General features: G+C 46.8%; 1 protein-coding gene across 3 annotated transcripts in view; it reads right to left on the reverse strand.

Annotated features, from left to right (window-relative positions):
• Window positions 1–22,939, reverse strand: part of FAAP100 (FA core complex associated protein 100) — a 104,737-nt gene that overhangs the window by 23,981 nt on the left and 57,817 nt on the right. For all 3 annotated transcript variants that reach the window (XM_040438839.1, XM_040438840.1, XM_040438841.1), the window contains 5 exons: window positions 20,507–21,222; window positions 19,413–19,537; window positions 18,891–19,007; window positions 17,270–17,356; window positions 12,301–12,500 (listed from right to left, as the gene is read on the reverse strand). In XM_040438839.1, the coding sequence (XP_040294773.1) occupies window positions 12,369–12,500; window positions 17,270–17,356; window positions 18,891–19,007; window positions 19,413–19,537; window positions 20,507–21,222 (1,177 nt within the window). In that variant the 3' untranslated portion in view covers window positions 12,301–12,368. The remainder of the gene's footprint in view (window positions 1–12,300; window positions 12,501–17,269; window positions 17,357–18,890; window positions 19,008–19,412; window positions 19,538–20,506; window positions 21,223–22,939) is intronic.

The following is a 22,939-nucleotide window of genomic DNA, read 5'->3' on the forward strand; positions in this document are numbered from 1 at the left end:
GCATTAACCCTTGCAGGTCCCAGTAGACTCTGCTACCCACAGTCCCCTGCACCTTGTATTAACCCCTCTTATTTCCCCTAGGGAAAGTAAGGGTGGGCTGCTTTTGTATGTGTGTATGTTAGTTAAGGTTTGTGGGTGGAATTTGGGATTGTGTAGTGTATTTAGTACTGTATTTTTAGTGCTGTACTGTTAGTGTATTGTATGCGTCACTATTTAGTGTACCGTAGGTAGTAATAAATAGTGTGTTATTTGTACCTACTGTGTAGTGTGTTTCATTAGCGGTAGCTAGTTCAGTAAGGCGTATGCAGCTAGTTTGGCGATTAGTGTAAGGCAAAGTAATATTGATATCTTTATTTAAGGTATAAATAGGTGGAGTCATCAGTAGACGATCACTCCTATTTATGAATATTAATTCGTGATATTTGCATAAATATTGGTAACTTATATTCCCCTTAACATAGGGTAATTGCACTACCATTGGATTCGGTCCCGACTGTCATACTATCCCTTTCCATAGGTGGAGTGTTGCACATCACCGTGCTTCCTGTTGCCTTACCCCCTAACACTAGTGATCCACTAGCAGGGGAATAATAAGCATCTTCGGATGCCGCAATTTAACTGAACCATGGCATCTATGGGATAGTCTCAGGCCTCCCCCTCAGTTTTGCGCTGACGGGGCAAGTGCTGGCTACTACTGTGGGAGTGGTAATTGCGTTACCACTACATACTGGGGTGCTTACTGCACAGCTCCTTCGTCAGGTGGCCGATTCCTCTAGTACTAATTTTGGTGGCCTCTGCGGGTGGCCCCCTCCTTTGCTGGGGTATGGGGCTAGCAATACAGTGTGACTCCCCTTGCCTGGCTTCCTGGATGCCTTATCTTATTTCACAAGTGGGGCGTGGCAACAGTCGGCACCTGCGGGTGCCCGGTACTCTTCATCCAGTGGATACGGTGGCTATTCCACATTGTATCCTCTTCTTTTTGGTGCTGGTTTGGGGCATGATTATAACTTCCTCTGTCTTCAGGGGCTTACCTAGCAACACTTATGTGTCCTAGAGACCCCCCATCTCCATGGGCCTCCACTGTTCCAGTCGGTCATGATATTGTCCACATCAATACGTAGTGTGTACACCATTGCACTAATATGGTGAGTGCGTTCCACCGAGTCGAGTGTTTTCACTGACTCTATCCACCACTCCTCGTTATCTGGGAAAGTGCTTATGCTGGCACTCTGGTTTAGCTACTACAACCAGTTCACCTCCACAGGGGCAGCTTTTACAATAAGGCTCGTGTTCGTGGTCGCTGCAGTGGGGCATCCCCCTCAGGTAGGGGTCCTACCCTGGCGTTAGCTTGGCAGTTGTTCCTGTTCAGCGCCTTTCCAGGTAGAGTTTTTAAGGCTCATAGCTACCCCGCAAGCCTTAGTAGCTCCTACGTTACTGCCTTTGCTCATCTGCTTTGCACGGGGTATTCGTTGTGGCCTTCCATTCCAGACATGCTCCAGTCCCGACTAGTGGGCTGTGGCGCCCACCACATCCCTCCTTCTACAGGGAATCCTTCCCATTAGTCCTGGGTGTGCTAACTGTGTCTACACAAAGCTTCCCACCCTTCTATCCCGAGCAAGAGATCCGGAAGCATGCGGCGTGGACGTCCTGCTCTCCCCTTGGCTCCTCTACGTGCTTCCCCCTCCTACCCAGGGTTCTACGGAAGATCACGATGGAGGGCATTCCGACAATCCTAGTCGCTACGGATTGGCCCCATCATGCGTGATACGCCGACCTCCTTCTCGGAGACATCCCTTGGTCGCTGCCACTCAGAGACGACCTTCTTCAGGGTCCGGTCTTCCATCAGCATTTAAGGTCTCTTCGCTTGACGGCATGGCTATTACAACCGCCATTCTGACGCGAAGAGGTTTTTAGGCGGATGTCAACCGCACTATGATTCAGGCCAGGAAGCCTGCATCGTCCAGGATCTATTACAGGACCTGGAGGTCCTCCTGGGTTTTTGGGAAAACCAGAACATTTCCCTACTTCGTTTTTTCTCTCCCCACGGTCCTGTCCTTCCTTCAATCAGGGTTGGACCTTCGTTCTTTGAACGGTCAGGTGTTGGCGCTTTCTATCTTTTTCCAGCGTCCTCTGGCCCCCGGGGGCCTGTAAGAACCTTCCTTCAGGGAGTGGCACATATGGTTCCTCCGTACCGGCCTCCTTTAACGCCTTAGGATCTGAATTTAGTCCTCTCAGTGCTCCAGGCTTCCCCCTTTGAGCCCTTGCGGGAGATTTCGCTCAGACTCCTGTCCTGGAAGGTAGTTTTCCTGGTAGCTATCACATCCATTAGACGGGTGTCCGAGTTGGAGGCGCTCTCTTGCAGAGAACCCTTCCTGGTTATTCATAGGGACAACGTGGTTCTCCGGCCTGTCCCTTCTTTTCTTCCGAAGGTGGTCTCTGACTTCCATATTAATGAGGAGATTTGTCCTTCCCTCACTGTGTCCATCTCCTTCACACCCTAAGGAAAAGGAGTTACACCATTTGGACGTTGTCAGAGCTCTGAAGATCTATTTAGCAGCCTCCGGTCCCTTCCACCGTACAGACTCCCTTTTTGTCATTCCGGAGGGTCCTCGCAAAGGATTGGCGGCCTCCAAGGTGGCAATCGCACGTTGGATTCGGTCTGCAATTGCTGAAGCATACCGCGCCCGGGGTAGGGTTCCGCCCTTAGGTGTCACGGCTCACTCCACCAGAGAGTTGGGCGCATCTTGGGCTCGGAGGAATTGCGCTTCGGCTGCACAGTTGTGTAAGGCGGCTACTTGGTCCTCCTTTCACACGTTCAAAATGTTACCAGGTGCAAACTTATGCATCGGCGGACGCTGCATTGGCCCGCATGGTCTTGCAGGCGGCAGTTTCTTGGATGCCTGCAGGGACGCTTGCTTTCATGGGTCTGTGGTTTTTCCCTCCCTGTGGACTGCTTTTGGACGTCCCACGGTTCCTGTGTCCCCCAATGAATATGGGCGAGAAAAGGAGATTTTTGTATAATTTACCAGTAAAATCTCTTTCTCGCTCTTCATTGGGGGACACCGAAACCGTGGGTATAGCTATGTCCTCTAGGAGGCGTTGACACTAGATAAAGCCGTTAGCTCCTCCCCTGGCAGCTATACCCCCTCCAGCCTGGAGAGAGAGCTTCAGTTTGTGCACAAGCAGTAGGAGAAACAAGCCAACCAAAGAAAAAACATGGAACACCAACCATGCCAAAAGACCCAACGGGGTTCAAACCAGCAACTGCCACAACTGTGGTCCCTATGGGAAGCGTTCCCTCCCAGCAATCGCCTGCTCGCTAGCGGAGGACACCGCTGCTATTACATGTATTGATCTCCTCCATAGATCGCTATGCCATCGCTCGTCCCCATGCTTTATAGTGGTTTGCCAGCAGCAGATTGCAATTAAGACAGCGCGATCTGCCGCCAGCAAACAATGATTTTTCTGCGTGCTTAAAAAATAAATAATCACAATTGCCCGAGGAACGAGCTTGTTCATCGGGCAATTGGCGACAGCATTAAATTGCAAGATGGTCACTAAACGAGCATTCATCTGCCGAAAAATCGTCAGGTGTAATTCAGCCTTAAAGGGGTTGCCGAACGCTGGCTCAGCTATTTCCGTCGGGCCCATAGAAGTGAATGGGAGTGGTGGCCGGTCATGCGCGGTGCGCTACCGTTCATTTCTATGGGAGCGCGCATGGTGGTGGCCGGACCAGGGTGCTCCAGCCTCCACTTTGCGGGGCTCCGTTCCCAATATAGGTGTGGGTCCCAGCGGTGGGACCCGCCCATATAAGACAATGGGGGCATATCCTAGCAATATGCCCCTATTGTCTGAGATGAGACAAACCCTTTAAGAGTTGTAGTTTCACAGCAGCTGGAGTACAGAAATCAGACAGAAAAATCCACTCGTGACTATACCTTTATTGTATAATCAGTAGGTTGGGGGGGGGAAAGAAATGAAGAGAGTCATTTATTTGTACTTTAGAAGCTGCCTAAGCAAGTAAAAAAAGACACTGTAAAATGTATGATGTGGCGATACAAAGGTTTCTGGTAAAACAAAAATGAAATAAAACCTAAACAAGTAAAGAAAAAAAAAAATCATAAAAACTAAAAGAAATTGGAAAAGCTATTCTGCCATAAATTTCCATTAGCAGAGGTGAGACAAAGCTGCTCCATGTTCTCGTCATGTCAGTGTATAAGCCGGGTAAAAACACTTTCAAAACATGCCTGGGCTTGAGAGCTCCGGGCCTCCTCCGCGCTATGTCTGTGCTCACAATGACCTTATTTTTACATCTGAAGAGAACACAAAGAGCTTTTCACTGGACTGGAGCTCCGATCGGGTTTTCAGAAGTAATACAGTGCGCTTCAATAATTGATAAGCTGTCAGCACTTTTGGGAAACTGCCTGCAAGCTACCAGTCCATTAGTTTAAATCCATACCAGTAGACACCCAGCGCAAAACAAAAGGGGATGTGAGTCCTGCATTAACCCTGTCACCCTGGAATCCTGACGCACCCGGTGGATGGTTTTTCTATCCACATAACACATTGTACCTATATAAAAGGTAGCACTCCATGCCGATCCTCACTATACCTTGTTGCACGGATCCGTGAAGACAAATTCAACGGGAGAAAAAAAACGTGAAAGTAGGGGTGGGCGATATAAACGATATAATTCGGCTGACGATATAGATTTTAGTTATATCGCCATATCGCATATCGGTAGTGAATTGAAGAAGCTTCTCACTCACCGCTCTGAGGCCTCCCGACTCTGCACCGCACTGCAGGGCCTTGCGTTCAAACATCGTCAGCTCGCTTGCTGACGCTGTGTGTGACGTCAGGTCCCTCCCAGTGCAGCCAGCCGTGCAGGAAAGGTAAGTAGCAGAGGCCCGAATTTACCGGCGGGTGGATGGCTATGGCATGGGGCTGATGGCCCTGGCTGGGGGACATGATGATGGTGGCAATGGCATGGGGCTGATGGCGTTTTGTAATTTGCATACATACAGAAGAAAATAATATATTGTGATATATCGTTATATCGCACATGCTTCAAATTATATCGTAATATTGATTTTAGGCCATATCGTCCAGCCCTAAGTGGAAAACAGGTTAGGGTTAACGGGAGACGCTCATGTACAGTACAATGCTGGCACCTTCAGCAACTAAATTATATTTCTCAGCTACTGATTTTGACAATCTAGGGCAGAACAGGGTCCCAACAAGACTGGAAGAGAGACACAATTTATAATACATGGTACAGAAACAGTGCCGCGAGTCATAGCTGTAATAGGAACAATGACAAATGCTGTCTAAGTTCCCTAGAAAAAAAAAAACAGCAAAAACACACATACATACAAATAGCTAGGGATCCATTAAACCTGCTTTATTTATTTTTTTAAATTTATTATTAAATAGGGTTGAGGGTCCGACTGAGAATTTGTTATGAGGCGGGTGCTCTTTACTCCGGGGCATTTACAAAATGCCCATAAATGGTTAAAAAGCGGCCTAAACCTTATAATAATAATACAGGGATTTCTCTGAAAGGCTCAGGCGCCATGCTGGCTGAAAGCTGTGCACAAATCCAGGTTGTACAGCAGCGATAGCGCCTCAGGGGCTACATTCAGGTAACTTCAGGTTTGTAATAGCCCTTCTTATCCAGTCTCAGGCTTTTGCAAGTCACTGCTGCTCCTTGGACCAGTGACTATCTAGAAGTATGAGAAATTGGTGACATACTATGACAGCGCCTCAATATATGATATGATCTGTTTTGGTTTATGGAGGATGCACTGTTGTAACAAGGGGTGCACATACTTTGGGAATACAGAAATGACTAGTCCAGTAGGTCTTACTATTACAGGTGCAGCATCCAAAATCCATGTTCTTGACTGCCGCACTCCAAGTGTCATCTTTTTTTTTTCATTACTTTTCCATGTATGTGGCTATATGATGGCCTATTGTTGCAGGGGCTAGTTGTATGATTAATGGGCACAAATGTGGGGTAAATATGATGTATGAATAGGGTCAGCCACTTTCTGATGAAAACTCTAACTTGGTGTGCAGAGGCATGAAAGACCCTAACTCTAATACACCGGGCCCCGCAACTGTTAAACATTCAATCTGATAGTATATGCTCTGTACGGCTCTTACTATAGTACCGTAAGTATAGCGCAGACCGGCATCTCCATCGGTCATGCGCCACCTGCCGCAGCTCCCTCTGTCATGCGCCAATTATTTATTTTTTAACTTACATTTTACACTTTTTGTCACATTAAGAAATACGTAGTATTTCAAAGCCTTACTGCCCATCAGCGCTGCAGCACTGGCTCCTGGAACTATGGCAGGCCTGGTAACCCATAGGCACCCTAAAAAAAATTATTTCATTAAACAATTCTAATGTTTTTAATTTTCCATAAAATCTCAAGATGCTGCACTTTTCCTTTATTTACTTCAAGTGTGAACTTGGCTGTCCTCAGGAACGATTTACAAGCGTTTGACTGCTGGAAACCCTACTGATAACTAGAACAGGCCTTCCAAATTCCTCATAACCCCTCACCTATTACCACGTGGAAGGGCTTGTACAAAGTGAAGATCAAAATACAATGGGAGTTACAGAAAGAGCATTGCCGTGTTCAGTAGGGATCCTAGATTCCCTGTGTTCGTTGGCAAAAGTCCTCTAAAGGGGTCGTTCACCCCCAGCCCATGGTTGGACCTGCAGAGGGAATCATACTTACCTTACCTGATCCCTGCCACTGGATTCCGGTTCCTTTGCTCTCCGTGGGCAGCCGCAGATCTTTGATCTCCCCACATCAACATCCAGTTTAATGCAATCAAGTCCCATGTGTCAGGTCACTCAGCCATGGGCATGTAAACCGCCATGGGAATGTAGACCGTCATATTGCACTGCAATATGCAAATCTCTTCATGGCAAAACTGGAAAATGACTTTTTGGTATCCTGCCCCAAAAAACCCTTAGCTTACTTACATTTCATTGATGACATCCTAATAATCTTGACCGACTCTGAACATGAACTGATAAAATTTCATGAACAATTCAACAAATTCCATCCCACCATAAACCTGACCCTCAACTATTCACACACAGAAGTCAGCTTTCTGGACACCACCATAAAACTTCCAAGACGGCTCAATACAGACATCCCTGTATCGAAAACCTATTGATCGGCCTACATACCTCAAATGGGACAGCTTCCACCCCAAACATATTAAAAAGTCCATCATCTATAGTCAAGCCATCAGATATAACCGAATCTGTAGCCTAAAGACATGAGTGTGGCTGTTTCCAGAGGCCAGCAGCCATGTTTCTCAGATTTCATACAAACTTTTAAAGTGCTGAAGAGCCTCACCACATTCATGCTTGTGTTTTACCCTGAGGAGAACCCTACTCTCCTGCAAACTTCCATAATGTTGATAAATGAAGGGTATCTGCAATAAAACCATTAAACGGCTTCCTTCTCTGACATTTCTAGAGCTTTTATTTGAATTATCCGCAGTGTTAACTACAATGCTGAGTGCAAAGAAAATTGTTCTTTGCTCCACAGGAAACAGGCTAATTTTCAGGCTCAATCACAACAATTATGCTATTTACCAAATCCAGCTAAAGACACCACTTAGTGTGAAAGGACGCATCCAATATAATCATGAATCCAATTTACCAATCTGCCATCATTCCCGGCTTTGTGATGCCATAAGTGACCCAGACTGCTCGCACCAACCACAAAGCGTCTAATGTGATATGACCACCGATGTGTGAAAACACCCTGATGGGTATAAAAGGGCAAAGAGATCATAGATCAAAAGTGGTTTTAAAAGGATTGTAAGAGCAGAAAAACGGTATGTTCTTTTCATCTTACCAGAAATTGTGTCCATGGGCGGTTTCTGTTATTGCAGCGCAAACACATTCACTTAAAGGAGTTGTCCCAAAATGCAACTGAGATAGCTGAACACTGTACTCTGCTTTTCTTTTCAGAGATGAATGAACAGGCTGCACGTATGCTGGACTGCCACTCCATTCATGGGGGAACATCGGACCCAGCTTCCAATTAGTGGCTGGGGGGGCCTAGCAATCAGATACTTGTTTTCAGGTTTCCTAACAGATTAAACCTTTTTACTGGCGGTCGGAGTAGGAGGATACTGAACAAGCGGAGAACCCCTCTAAGGGGCATCAAACCCCTTTGAAAGGATATTAAAGGACTGTTCAGCCCCATGATAAATGCTCACAATGCTATAAAATAACAAAAGGAGCAATACTCAGTTAACTAGCGTCCGGAAAAAGGTAGGTTCAGGAGCAGCACTACATACAGCTTATGCAGAGCAATAGTGGAAACCATGCAACAGCTGGGCAAGAGACCACAGATCCAACACGGTCCACCAGTAATTAGTAGAGATAGAAGGCCACAGCAGCATATCCAAAAGGTTCTTCTTTATTATCGAAAACTCACAGCATAGTGTACAAAAAATGGCAACGTTTCGGCTAAGTGTAGCCTTTGTCAAGCATATGACAAAGTCTACACTTAGCCGAAACGTTGCCATTTTTTGTACACTATGCTGTGAGTTTTCGATAATAAAGAAGAACCTTTTAGTTATGCTGCTGTGGCCTTCTATCTCTACTAATTAACTAGCGTCCGGTCAACGCTTTCTGTGTCTCACAACCAATGCTTTTAATCAGACTGGTGACCACCGGATGAAGCGTTGGCACAGCAGCAGGGGATGTTAAATAAGTATTTATTAGGGATCGACCGATTATCGGTTTTACCGATATTATCGGCCGATATTCAGGATTTTGGAAGTTATCGGTATCGGCATCTATTTTGCCGATATACCGATAACGTATTGGGAACACAGAACGCGCTGCTCTCAGCGCTCTCCATGTTCCCTCAGCAGCACAGGGGAGCAGGAAGCAGTGTCTCCTCCCCCTGTGATGCTGCTGCCGCCAATTAGGGGAGAGAGGACAAAAGAAGGGGAGGGGCTGTGGCCGCTGCGCCACCAATGAAGATAAGTCTTTCATTAATTCATATACAGGAGGCGGGAGCTGGCTGCATAATCACATAGCCGGCTCCCGACCTCTATGAGCTGTAGCTGCGATCTGCGGTAGTTAACCCTTTAGGTGTCGCGGATCGCAGCTACCGCTCATAGAGGTCGGGAGCCGGCTATGTGATTCTGCAGCCAGCTCCCGCCTCCTGTATATGCATAGGTGTGCGCAGCCTATTGCATTAGGGTGTGCACCCTAAAGCACAAACACACGCCGCGCGCGTGCGTATATATATATATATATATATATATACACATACATATATACATATATACATACATACATACACACACACAGAAATACACTAAGGGGTATCAGGGTACATTATTATACAGGGGTAATATAACTAAGGGCTATCTTGGTAAATTATACAGGAGTAATATAACTGAGGAGGGCTATCAGGGACATTATACAGGGGTGATATAAGTTATATTATAAGTTATATTACCCCTTCATCATGTCCCCTGAGATAGCCCTCCTCAGTTATATTACCCCTGTATAATAATCTACCCTAATACCCCTTAATTTTACACCCTGTATAATTTACCCTGATCCCCCTCAGTTATACAGTATCATATAACTGAGGGGTATCAGGGTACATTATACAGGGGTGTAATTGAGGAGGGGTAGCAAGCAGCAGGGAACATACAGGGCAGAGTTCCAGTGGTGTAGCGTGGGTTGTCAGCACCCGGGGCAAGCCAAGTATTTCTCCCCCCAATCTGTGAACGCGCCCCTTTTTACAAATAATGTAGTAGATGTCACCTGCAGTCCTATGTAACACCACAGATGACACAGTGGTAACTCTCTGAGTACAGATAATGTAGTAGATGGGTATGAGGCCCCAGAATTCAGAACACGCACAGTGTGACCTGAAGTCTGGGACCGGACTGCGGCCGTGTGGGCTAAATCCTATAGCCCCCCCCCCCCCCAAACAGATATGTGGATGGACATTATTATATACAGTAGAGTACAGCAGCACACACCTGTTACATCCAGTGACGTCTCCTGTGATGTAGACCTTCCTCAACGTCTTCATTCGGAGATAAGACCGCCATGATACCTTCTTTCAGCCGCGTATCTGCATAGTTTCACAGAAAAATGTTTAGATTTCTCACTTTACTATCCTCCTCAGATAACAGACCCCCCCTCCACCCGTAGTGCCCATAAATATAATGCCCTCTGTATAATTATAATATATACTGGCCCCTCTGTGTTGTTATTATTCTTAATATTATAATGGCCCCCTCTGTATTAGGCTCCATTCACACGTCCGCAAAATGTGTCCGCATCCATACCGCAATTGTGCGGAACGTGTGAGGACCCATGCATTCTCCATGGGGACGGAATGGATGCGGAAAGCACACAGTGTGCTCTTCGCATCCGCATTTCCGGAGCGGCCTGCCGAACTTCCGGTCCGCGGCTCTGGAAAAAAATAGAACATGTCCTATTCTTGTCTGCAGCTGTGGACAAAAATAGGCTGTTCTATGGGGGTGCCAGGCGGGTGTGTTGCGGATCCGCAAGACACTGCGGACTTGTGAATGAACCCTAATAGTAATAATTATGGCGCTCTTCAGCCCCTCCAGCATACAGTCCCATGTAAAATACATCACTATCTCTGCCTTTAGCCCCTCCAGCATACAGTCCCATGTAAAATACATCACTATCTCTGCCTTTAGCCCCTCCAGCATACGGTCCCCAGGTAAATAATATCACTTCACCCTCTCTCTTCAGACCCCTCTTACCTTCTGGTCCTCTCTGCAACGTGCTCTATTGAATTTCCTGCATATCTTGAGGCCCCGCCCCCTGTATGACGAGACTCCGCCTCTTTCCCGACATCATACCTCCCTAGAGCAAATCCATTCTAGCGCTCTACTGTCTCATAGGCTTCAGACCCTTAGCCTGAAGCCTATGTGAAGGATCGCATTAGGAGTTGGCAGATGGCAGTGCAGCACGGAGGTGATGATTAGGGTGTGCCCAGGCACACTCGGCACACCCTGTGCGCACGCCTATGTGTATATGAATTAATGAAAGACTTATCTTCATTGGTGGAGCAGTGCGCCCCCCAGTATTAATCATTGGTGGCGCAGTGTGCCCCCCACCCCCATCCCAGTATTAAAAACGTTGGTGGCGCAGTGCGTCCCCCCACCCCCCAGTATTAATCATTGGTGGCAGTGGCCACAGGATCCCCTCTCTCCTGCTCCTCCGATCGGTTACCATGGCAGCCAGGACGCTACTGAAGCCCTGGCTGCCATGTTCAGCTCCATGCTGCTGTGTGCACAAAGCACAGAGCAGCAGGGACAGTGTGAGATCCTATTCACCCTGATAGATCTCTATCAGGGTGAATAGGACAAGGGTTATAGTCCCTAAGGGGGCTAAAAGTTAGTAAAAAAAAAAACAAAAAAAATATTAAGTATAAATGAAAAAGAAAGATTTACAAAAAAAAAAATACACGTTAACAATAAACATTAATTTTCAGCAGATTTGTGTAGGAATTTTTCTTTTCAAAAATGAAAATTCCCAGAATATCGGTATAAATTATCGGCTATCGGCTTGAAAGTTCACAAATTATCGGTATCGGCCCTAAAAAAATCTATATCGGTCGATCCCTACTATCTATCTATAATTTTTTGTAGCTGGTCTCCTCAAGATCAGCTACTGAGTAGTCTCCTAGGTATTGCTTCCGGTTAGCCAGAATCCTACTCCACAATGATGAGGGGCAACACCCCAAAACAGCTGACCGTAGATGGATAACTGGTTTAGGATTTTCCCCTTATAACATCCTTAAGGCTTGTAACAGAGTGAGATTTTGACATAGGGACCACTTAATATGAGGACTAAAAACGAGGACACCCCTTTGCTTGGTTTTCCTTCCCTGGAGGAATATTTGGCTTTCACTGGGGTTCGGAGGTTATTTGGCATATTACTGTTTCCCAGGGAGCTTTCCACTTTGGATTGCTGTGTTGAGACTCTTAAATGAGGCTCTGCAGTATTTTTTGTAGCTGGTCTTCCCAAGATCAGCTATTGTTTTGTTTGAGTTATCTCTAATAAGAATTCCTAAGTGTTGCATTGTATTGCTGTTTACACTATGCTAAGTAATACTCAGGACGAGGACAGGTTTGTTTCATTGATGAGAAATTGATGAAGCAGAGCGTCCTTTAATAACATTTAATAGAAACATTACATCAGACAGTGCTCACATTTCTAGCCTGGAAGTCCCATCTAATCTCAGTTACCTATCTGATCCTGAGATCTCCTGAAGCAGCTTTCCTCCTCAGCAAAGGAATGAAGATTACATTCAGACTCAGATGAAGAGAAGGCCTGGATCACGCAAGTCTCTGTAGATGTCAAGGAGTCTCTGGGCAGCTGCACTAGAGATAATGTCTTCATCCATAACCAGGCGCTCTCTCAGGTTCTTAACTTCTTTTATTAAAAGCTGAGAAAGAAGAATGAAACTAATCAGAGGATTTGTAATCAGATTATTGACTTCCAATTTCTAACACCAATATTCAAATCTAAGTAAACTCATTTACTCCTCATAATTTTTCTCCAGGCCCTCAACTTTCTACCACCTTAGGTTTGTAAATGGCGAAGAAAGGAGATCCATTTTACTTAATTCAAATAAAAAATAAGCAACCCTATGTATTTATTGTATTAATTTATATAGTGCCAACGTACAGGGATGGTTATCTCTCACTATCCTCACAATCTAAATTTCAAATTAATCTATCAGTAATATCCAGAGGAATCCACAGAAAACACAGGGAGAACATACATACTCCATGCATATGTTGCCTTTGGTCAGATCTGAACCCAGGACCCCAGCACCTCTCTGCCTGGGGCTCCTACAAACCTCTGAGTCTCACTATCAAGCCATTTTTTAAGTGAAAACACATGACCCCTTACTATTTCCTATATTTATTTTGTAGGAACTTGTAGTGATAGGTTCCCTTTTAAAATGACTATCATGGAAATAATCTTGTCCAGACAAGGACTATATACCTGATGAGGTTCAGGTTGCAAATTGTTGTTGATTTTTGGCTAGTGGACCGGCAAAATGAGTTTAGAGGTGCATTACATGAGAAGCGTGACCCCTCCTTGCCAATGCTCTACCTTGTGTCCCATTCTCAGTCTATACACAGTGCCATGCCTATGCAAACCATGATTTGTGAGAATATCTGCATGTGAATAAGGCCGGCCGTACACAAGAGAGCTGTCAGCTTATTACCCCGGATCCCTTTATACATATGCACGCTTGGCTGAGCCAGGATACGGCATCAGTACAACATCAGTGGGTTTAGCAGATTAGCACTGGAGTCTATGAGAATTGCAAACACACTCCGGCTCGCCCGATCCCTGCTGGGGGGAGCTGGAGCACACCCGGAAGTGTGTGCTTCCGGGTTTTCAGCATTTAGATGCCCGTGGTCAGGACTGACCACGGCATCTGAAGTGTTAAATGTCCGCGATCGGCATTACTGCTGGTAGCGAACATTAGCCGCAGGTGCCTGCTGTATGAAACCTGAGCAGAGCGCGTGCCGTCTTTAAAGTCCCAACCACCGACGTAAATAGCCGTATGGCAGTCAGGAAGGGGTTAAGAAGCAATCACATGGAAGAGTATATATATATATATTGTCAGGGATTGCTCTCTCTCAGGGGTAGTACTCACAGACGTCTTCACGGACACCAGGTTTAAGGTCCAAACGATGCATTTATTTGGCAGTCTTTACACACCAGCACAAACAAAGCAAAATAAATACCTGCCCGTCTAGGCACTAACTAAACAAATATGACATGTCTCTCTGACTCACCTATACATCACAGTTCACACACTGCTTCAGGTGCGGCTTTCTCAGCCCAATAGTCCAGCAGCCTCCAGGCTGTAGCAAATACAAGTCCATCTCCCAGCCTCATGGCCCCTTAGCCTAGCCCGGCTGAGACCACACTCAGAGCCTCAGCAGCACTCTGTTCAGTCTTCTCTCTCTCTCCCTCTTTCAGACTGACAGCCTGGGACAGGTTTTTATTTTCCCTTAACAATCCCAGATGCAGTGGCGTACATAGAGAAGTAAGGATCAAACCAGGCCCCCCACACAAGGATCAAACCAGGCCATTTTTCCACTGCTTCATTTGCTAAAAGTTGTTCCTTGAGAGCCCAGACCAAGTTTTTACCTCCAGTAGAAGAGGAGATAATCCCAAGACTAGGCCCCCTCTTGCCCTGGGCCCCATAGCAGTCGCATGGTCTGCCGTTATGGTAGTTACACCTCTACCCAGATGACACCTGTAGATCCCTCAGGCTTAGGGGAAAACAGGCCCTGGATTGGGGTGAACTGGGGAGGTCCCACTATCAAGCCTACCTTCCCCAGTCCAATAAAATGCAGCCCATGAACTACTAAAGAAAAACAGCTTCAGCTACTATGTTTGCTGAAGCCAGTACCAGCCTGGATCTTATTTACCTCACCCAGTTGAGGAACCTGGGTGAGATATATTTCTCACACATTTCACTGTTCACATCACCACAAAATTATATATATATATATATATATATATACACACACACACACACACATTACTCTGTAGTATTTATACTTCTTTAGATTTCAAGACATGTGCGACGGAGATGTGTTGCACGGCGTGAGGCAAATGGTGGCCACACCAGATACTGACTGGTTTTCTGACCCCCCCCCAATAAGGCAAAACTGTGCACATTTCAGAGTGGCCTTTTATTGTGGGCAGTCTAAGGCACACCTGTGCAATATTCCTGCTGTTTAATCAGCACCTTGATATGCCACACCTGTGAGGTGGGATGGATTATCTCGGCAAAGGAGAAGTGCTCACTAAAACAGATTTAGGCTGCGTTCACACGAGCGTGTCCGGATTAGTTCCGGATGCGTCCCGGTGTGTTGCGGCAAACCCGCGCGAGTAGGAATGCAATTGCAGTCAGTTTTGACTGCGATTGCGTTCCGATGTTCAGTTTTTATCGCGCGGGTGCAATGTGTTTTGCACGCGCGTGATAAAAAAACGACTGTGGTACCCAGACCCGAACTTCTTCACAGAAGTTCAGGTTTGGGTTCGGTGTTGTGTAGATGTTATTATTTTCCCTTATAACATGGTTATAAGGGAAAATAATAGCATTCTGAAAACAGAATGCTTAGTAGGTGATCAGTTGAGGGTTAAAAAAAATAAAAAAAATTAACTCACCTTCTCCGTTTGTTCGCGTAAGTCCCGGTCTCTTCTTTACTTCTCAAAAGATGAACTATGGGCTAAAGGACCTTTGGTGACGTCAGATCACATGCTCCAATCACATGGTCCATCACCACGGGGGCGGAGGAACCCTCAGGCGGGAAGAATTCGCGCCTGGAGAAGTTCCCGCCCCCTCCACCAGAGGCCGGAATTTTGCGGCCTAGTGGGCAGCGAGGCCAGGGTTTAAATTTGCGGCGCCCGGCCCGTTAAGTACCGCCGGGACCTGAGGTGGAGTGGCGCTTCAAACCGGCCGCGGATGCCCACCCCGGGGGCCGGTTGGAATTGCGGCCTAGCAGGCCGCGAAGGCTGGGACAAAATTTGCGGAGCCCCGCCGACCGGCACCGACGGGGCCTGCTGGGGCATAGTCAAGCCCAATGCCGGCTGCGGGAGCCCACCCCGCCGGCCGGAAGAGACAGGGACCCGGAATGGCGGCTTGCCGGCCGCGGGAGCCCACCCCGCCGGCCGGAAGAGTCAGAGGCCCGGAATGGCGGCCTAGCAGGCCGCGGAGCCTAAAATTTTTGCGGCGCCCGGCCGCACTGGAATATTAATGCCGGCCGGAGGCGAGGCCTTACTCCACAGCCTCAGGCCTTGAGCAACACTCCGGTAAGGCCCAATGTGATCAGGCGAGATGGGGGGACCCAGAGACGGGGTGCCCGTGAGGAGAAGGCAGGCGACGGCAGAAACTATGTCGCAGCTTCTGCAGCTAGCTGTGGGGAGACAGCCACTAGCTTCATGTCCTATGAGGGCCAGGAAAGGGGGGGGGGGGGGCAGGGAGCAGATTGTTGCTCTGCGGCACCCCAGGGGCCAGCCTAGGTCCAGCAGGGGAAGGGTCCAGAGGCCCAGTATGGGGGTCAGGCACGCAGGAGACCAGGGGGGGGGGGGTGGGGGACGTAGGGCTGGAGAAGCCACTCTCTCACCATAGCCGTCTTCACCCTCGGTCCATTCCAGCAGGGTCGCCCTTTAAGCTACTGGCACCGTAGTGGCAGGACGCTGGAAGAGGGACTTGGCGTGCGGGCGACCCTTGCGCTGGCGGGATGTAGGGGAGCTGGGCTGCCCTGATCCACCTTGCCTTCTGTGGGGGAGGCAGCAGTGCGGGTGACCGGCACTGGCGCAGCTCAACCCCGGGAGAAGCAGAGAGGTCTAGTGCGTCTCTGTTGTCCCTGATGATCTGGAACAAAAAGAAAAGAAAAAAGTAAAAAAATCTAAAATTTAAACAAGGAGAAAACAGCCCTGCAGAGCAGGGAGTGTCTTGCCTCCTTGGACACTAAGCAAAAAACTGGCAGTCTCTCTCTCCAGGCTGAGGGTATAGCTGTTGGAGGAGGGGCTTAACAGCTTTCACTTAGTGTCACGCCTCCTATGGAGATGAGCTATACCCAAGGTCTTCTGTGTCCCCCAAGGAAACTGGGCGAGAAATACATTTTTACTATACATATTTAACATCAGGGAGTTTCATGTGTTAATGTAATGAAAAGCCTTGAATTATAACACTAGTTTTTTTCTTAAAGGGTTAATCCCATCATGGCACAGATACACCAAAAATGTCTGATAGGTGCAAGTGCCAAGAGTGGGACTGGCATCTATCTCAAGAACAAAGATCCCCCCTGACCCCCATCTCCGGGCTGCTGTGGATAAAGAATTGGCCGTACAGGTGTGGTTCTCTCCTTTCACCTCCAGGGGAGTTTCGAAAATAACCTGCATGCTATTTTCAGGCCTCCCATAGAAGTGAATGGACAGAACCACGCATGCCCGGCCATCTCTCCATTCGATGGGGTCGGTGGGACCAGTACCTATCACACTTTAATGGCATATCCTATGCCGAGATGAGAATAACCTTCAAAAAGAAAAGCAAGTCTTCGAAACCAAGTCCTTTACACAAAGTGACTTGGGTGAATGTTCACATCTATCAGACATTTACGGTATATACCGTGGATAACGCTTTAAATCAGTAACAAATAAGAAGTGACTTACCTCATGAGCACTGAACAGCTGCTGAATCTTCCCTAAATTCAAATCAGGGGAATGACACTCACTGTTTGGCTTATCTTGAAATAATATCTTGGAAATAAAATAAGACCACCAGAGTGTTGAATGACTAATGAGCTGCTATGCCTGACCAATAAAAAAGACTTTTACATTTGTCTTCTGAAAGATAAATATCACTGAAACAGAATGAAGACTAATCTCTAAGGACCCGTAAAATCCCCTGACATGTCAGCTTAGTAACTCCTTGCATTCCCCGTGAAATAACAATTCGGTAGCATCTATTCGTATGACTAATGAGCCATATCTCCATTATACCTATTAGAAATGTATGAATGAACTTCTGGGTGTTACCAGTTGGGGACGGGTCCCAGATGGTAACACCCAGCTGGAGCTTTACTAGCGGAACAGCACAACTTAGTTATATGAAAAGATGCTACTGAATTGTTATTACATGGTAAACTACTAAACAGACATGTCCGGAGAGGTCCTCTAATGCTGCCCTCAGATAGGGCTGCATAAACTGGTGACAAATACACTGAGCAATATGTTGGGCATCTTACTTGAATTAATCCTGATGATTTGCTAAAATTTGCATTGAACAGCTACAGCATGAGCTGCACTCCCTAGCAACAACTCTGTAGCGAGGGCCACCAGCTCTCACCTCATACTGGAGTTATTCAACACAAATTTTAGCAAAACAACTGGGTTAATACAAGTAGGTGAAACGCCATTTTGCTCAGATAGGGCAGCATAAAACTGTGACAAATTCCTTTAAAGGGGTTTTCAAGTTATTTAAAAATCTTCCCAAAAGGCAGGGTTTCCAGTTTTAACCCACTTTTTAATTCAGACCCAGAATGTGGTCCACATACAATAAGAAATGCACTCACCTGCTCGGGTCCAATCACCAAGGCTCTATTCAATGATGCATAAAGGCAGGGATGCCCAACCTGCGGCCCTCCAGGTGTTTCAAGACTCCCAACATGCTGTCCGGGCATGCTAGGAGTTGTAGTTTTGCAATAGCTGAAGGGCCGCAGGTTGGACATCCCTGCATAAAGGCATGAACTGCAGATGAGCTGCCTGTAGGATTAAAGGGGTTGTCTCCTCACAGAGGTCTTGCAGGTGCGGGGCCAACTGCTGGGACCCGCACCTATATCGAGAAGGGGCCCTGAAAATGTTGGAGGGCGCACTGCACATGCGCAGCCGCCCTCCATTCATTTTCTATGGGGCTGCTGAAAATAGCAGAGTGCTGGCTTGACTAATTCCGTCGGCCCCATAGAAGTGAATAGGGAGTGCGCTTAGTGGTGGCCAGATCGGAGTCCTGCGGCCACCTTGCGGGGCTCCGTTCCAGATATACAGCAATGGGACCCGCACCTATAAGACAATGGGGGCATATCCTAGCAATATGCCCCCATTGTCTGTGATGAGACAACCCCTTTAATCTCGTCGGCCCATTCACTGGGCAGAAGACTCATTGATCCTACACTGAGAACATGTATATAAGCAATAGCTCCCTGAAACAGGGGTCCCAGAAATCGACATTTGGGTCTCTCATATATAATAACAATATACACAATCTTTTTGACTCCTGCTTGAAAAACATTTTTACCTTGAATCGGCTGAGGACAGCCAGATGTAAAGAGGCCACAACATGTAAATGAGAGCTTAAAATTTCCACCTCGATAGCTTGGATGGATCCTTCTGACAACAGATCTGACACCGATATCTAAAGGAAGCAAAGGCACTGTATGTCACTTTTATGTTGAGGCTGCTTTTGGTTGTCGAAAAATAACTTAATACACAGTTTTTAGATGTTTTGCCCTGATGTGATAACTGGGGAAAACCAGGGGTGTGGTAGAGGCTGCATCACAAACATCGGTGTAAGGAGACAGACATACGGATGCAGACAGCACAGTGTGATGTCCGCAACTATTGCGACCCAACTGAAGTGAATGGGTCTGCATCCAACCAGCAAAAAATGCTGATCGGATGCAAGCAAAAACCATGGTCGTGTGCATGAGCCCTTAACCTGTAATGAGAAACTCACTAGGAAAACACGTATTCCCCATTGATATGCATCTTCTGTGTAGTTTACATAGTCTAGATATCAGACTCAAACAGAATAACTAACCTCTTGAACCCGGATACAAAACTTCTTTCCATCTGGGGTTGAACCTTTAACCTCCTGTACATCTTGCTCCTTTACCAACACCTCTGGCAGCAGCCAATGCAGTACAACAGAGCAGAGGGACATCTCTGAAGGGAAAAGGATTCATTCATCATAAAATAAATGCACCACTCACCATCACTTCAATATCATAAATTGGCAACAAGTGTTAAAATATGGTAAACACATTTGTAATGTATGAACATTCAAATCCCGCGCCTGCGCCTTACGTGTCTTCATTCGGCGCAGGCGCTCTGAGAGAAGGACGCTCGCCTTCTCAGCACTTCCTCAGTGTGCCTGCACCGATGACGTCTTCTCTTTCGGGTTAAGAGGTGACATCATCGGCGCAGGCGCACTGAGGGAGTGCTGAGGAAGTGTGCGTCCTTCTTTCAGAGCGCCTGCACGGAATGAAGACACGTAAGGCGCAGGCGCAGGATTTGAATTGCAGACAGGGCCAGCCGGAGGAGGAGAGCGATCGCTGGCCCTGTCAATCAACAGGAGGAGGGGGCGGTTTTTTGAAAGTAGGATGCGGCGGCTACCAGCAAGTAACCGTCCTACTTGCTGGTAGCGAGGTAATTAACATATTATAAAAGTGCGGTTTTTAAAGAATCTAAGCCACAGAAAAAGGTAAGAGCACTTTAACTGTGAAAGGTCCCTGCTTGTATTGCCACTCCTAAAGGCCCCTTTACACTACTCGATGGAGCAGAAGATTGGCGGGAAGGATGCTTTCCTTCCCGACAATCGCTTGCTCATAAATGGAGGAGATCTCTGCATCTACATGAAGTGATCTCCTCCACAGTAACAGGAGTAGTGATCGCTAATGCCATTGCTCGTGCCCCATACATATTCATTGTTTGCCGGCGCAGAGGTTGTTTAGACATCACGATCTTCTGCTGGCATGATGACATCTGTGTGCTGTTATTTTGCGCACCCACAGAAATAAATGGGTCTATGAACAATCCGCAAAAAATGCGGATCGACATGGATACAAAATGCGGTACTGCCCATGAGGCCTTATAATGTGCATAATACACATATGATATACAGAAGTTTCTCACCTGATTTTTCATTCTTTAAAGCACAAGTTAACAGCATGGCCGACAATCGAACTGAAGCTCTCAAAGGCATTGTATGATTAGGTCCCTGGTTAACAAGAGCCTTAGGAGGTGTCCCCAGTTGGTCACTTCTGAAAGGCGATTTCCAAACAGCACTCACTGCATTCTGCAGCAAAGTATGTGGTAAACCAGAGCAATAGGTAGTCGAGGAGCCTAGACGCAGGCATTGCAATATGTTAATATCATGCTCCTGTAGAGGAATGTAGACTCCCTGTTTGTGCGAGAAAGACAAGTACAGCTCGGAAAGTTTATCACAATCTGCAACAAATCCCTTTAAACTATAAAATAAGGAGCAAGATATTGTAATAGGGAAATCCAGGCTGTTCAATCTCTGTCCATATAAAGGGAAAGCAAATTCTTTTGTTTCCCCAGGTTTTAGCAACAAAATGGGAAAGGAATAAGAAGTGATTGGGTCAGTACTTATGAGGAGACACAAGGTCCACCCATGCTCCAGGATGTAGTCACTCTTGTTTTGCAGACTGCAGCTTGCGATAATATAGTCTTTCAGAAGCATCTGGGTCCAACACACCCTGATGGCACATCTGACTGGACATGTCGTCCACTGTCCGGACAGCAACTCCCGGCTCAATGACATCACGTGGTTGAGCCTTGCTAAGGACCTGCTCTTCTCATCTGCCACAATCTTCAATGCAGAGGATCTAAAGAATAAAAACAAGGGAGATTTAGGCTACATGCACACGACCGTGACGTTTTTTGCTGTCCGCAAACCGCGGATCCGCAAAAAACGGAAGCCGTCCGTGTGCCTTCCGCAATTTGCGGAATGGAATGGGTGGCCCATTGTAGACATGCCTATTCTTGTCCGCAAAACGGACAAGAATAGGACATGAGAATATTTTTTTTGCGGGGCCACGGAACGGTGCAAAGGATGGGGACAGCACACGGAGTGCTGTACGCATCTTTTGCGGCCCCATTGAAGTGAATGGGTCCGCATCCGAGCCGCAAAAACGGCGGCTCGGATGCGGACCCAAACAACGGCCGTGTGCATGAGGCCTTAATGAGATGGAAATGGCTACATGTACAAATGGACTGAGCACAGGGGAATATCACATTTATTTATTTCCATGAAAAATGGCATCAGTTCCCAAGGAGGAGGGTGCTCCTCTAAATGAAATAGATCGAAGTTTAACAAAGTTTGCACATTATTCACAAATTCTTAAAGTGTGACTGTAATGAAGGTTAATTTAAGAGAGAGATCTTAAACATTTTTTAAATACTTTATTAGGGAAAGATGTTCCTTTGTACTAGAAAACAGGGTGTAAGGCCCCTTTCACACGGGCGAGATTTCCGCGCGGGTGCAATGCGTGAGGTGAACGCATTGCACCCGCACTGAATCCGGACCCATTCACTTCAATAGGGCTGTGCAGATGAGTGGTGATTTTCACGCATCACTTGTGTGTTGCGTGAAAATCGCAGCATGTTCTATATTCTGCGTTTTCCACGCAACGCAGGCCCCATAGAAGTGAATGGGGCTGCGTGAAAATCGCAAGCATCCGCAAGCAAGTGCGGATGCAGTGCGATTTTCACGCACGGTTGCTAGGAGACGATCGGGATGGAGACCCGTTCATTATTATTTTTCCTTATAACATGGTTATAAGCGCTATTGAATGAATGGCGCTTTAATAATAATAATAATAATATATATATATTATTATTATTATTTATATATGAAACAACAGTCTATGAAATTGCCGTTAAGGGTAAAGCAGTCTACATGTACGTTGGCCTCCTGATTCTCCAACAGATGATGTCAGGAAGGATAAGGATTGGGCAGCTTGGATTCAAATTCAATTGCCCCATCCTGTTAACCAGGAGATAAACCGCCTTGCAGAGGCTTCAGAGGTCTGCCGATTATCGCTGATGCCGGCAGTCTTCTATTCCGGGTGTAGTGTGACGTAATCGGCGCAGGCGCACTGAGCAAGCGAGCATCCTTCACTCAGTACGCCTGCGCCGATTGAGGAACATTACAGCGCAGGCGTGGGAATTCAGCAGCAGACGGGGCAAGCGGAAGGAGGAGAGCGCTCGCTGGCCCTGTCTATCAAGAGGAGATGGGGCGTGTCTAGAAGTGGCAGATGCGGCGGCTACCAGCAAGTACACGCCCAACTTGCTGGTAGTGAAGAAATTTGCATATGATAAAAGTATGATTTTTACAAGAAATAAGCCACAGACAAAGGTAGGACATGTATGATTGCACTCAGCTGACATTAGCAAATAGCCAATGTCGGCTAATGAAAATTTGCACAATGGCGGGTTACAGAAGCCCTTTAAGTAAACTTGAGTGAACTAAGGAGAAAACAGAAAAGACAGCATAACAGCACAGAGAAGAGCTGCTGTGCCCTTTCATCTGCTAAGAACGGT

Source organism: Bufo bufo, chromosome 6 (genome assembly GCF_905171765.1).
Source record: "Bufo bufo chromosome 6, aBufBuf1.1, whole genome shotgun sequence".
Taxonomy (NCBI): domain Eukaryota; kingdom Metazoa; phylum Chordata; class Amphibia; order Anura; family Bufonidae; genus Bufo; species Bufo bufo.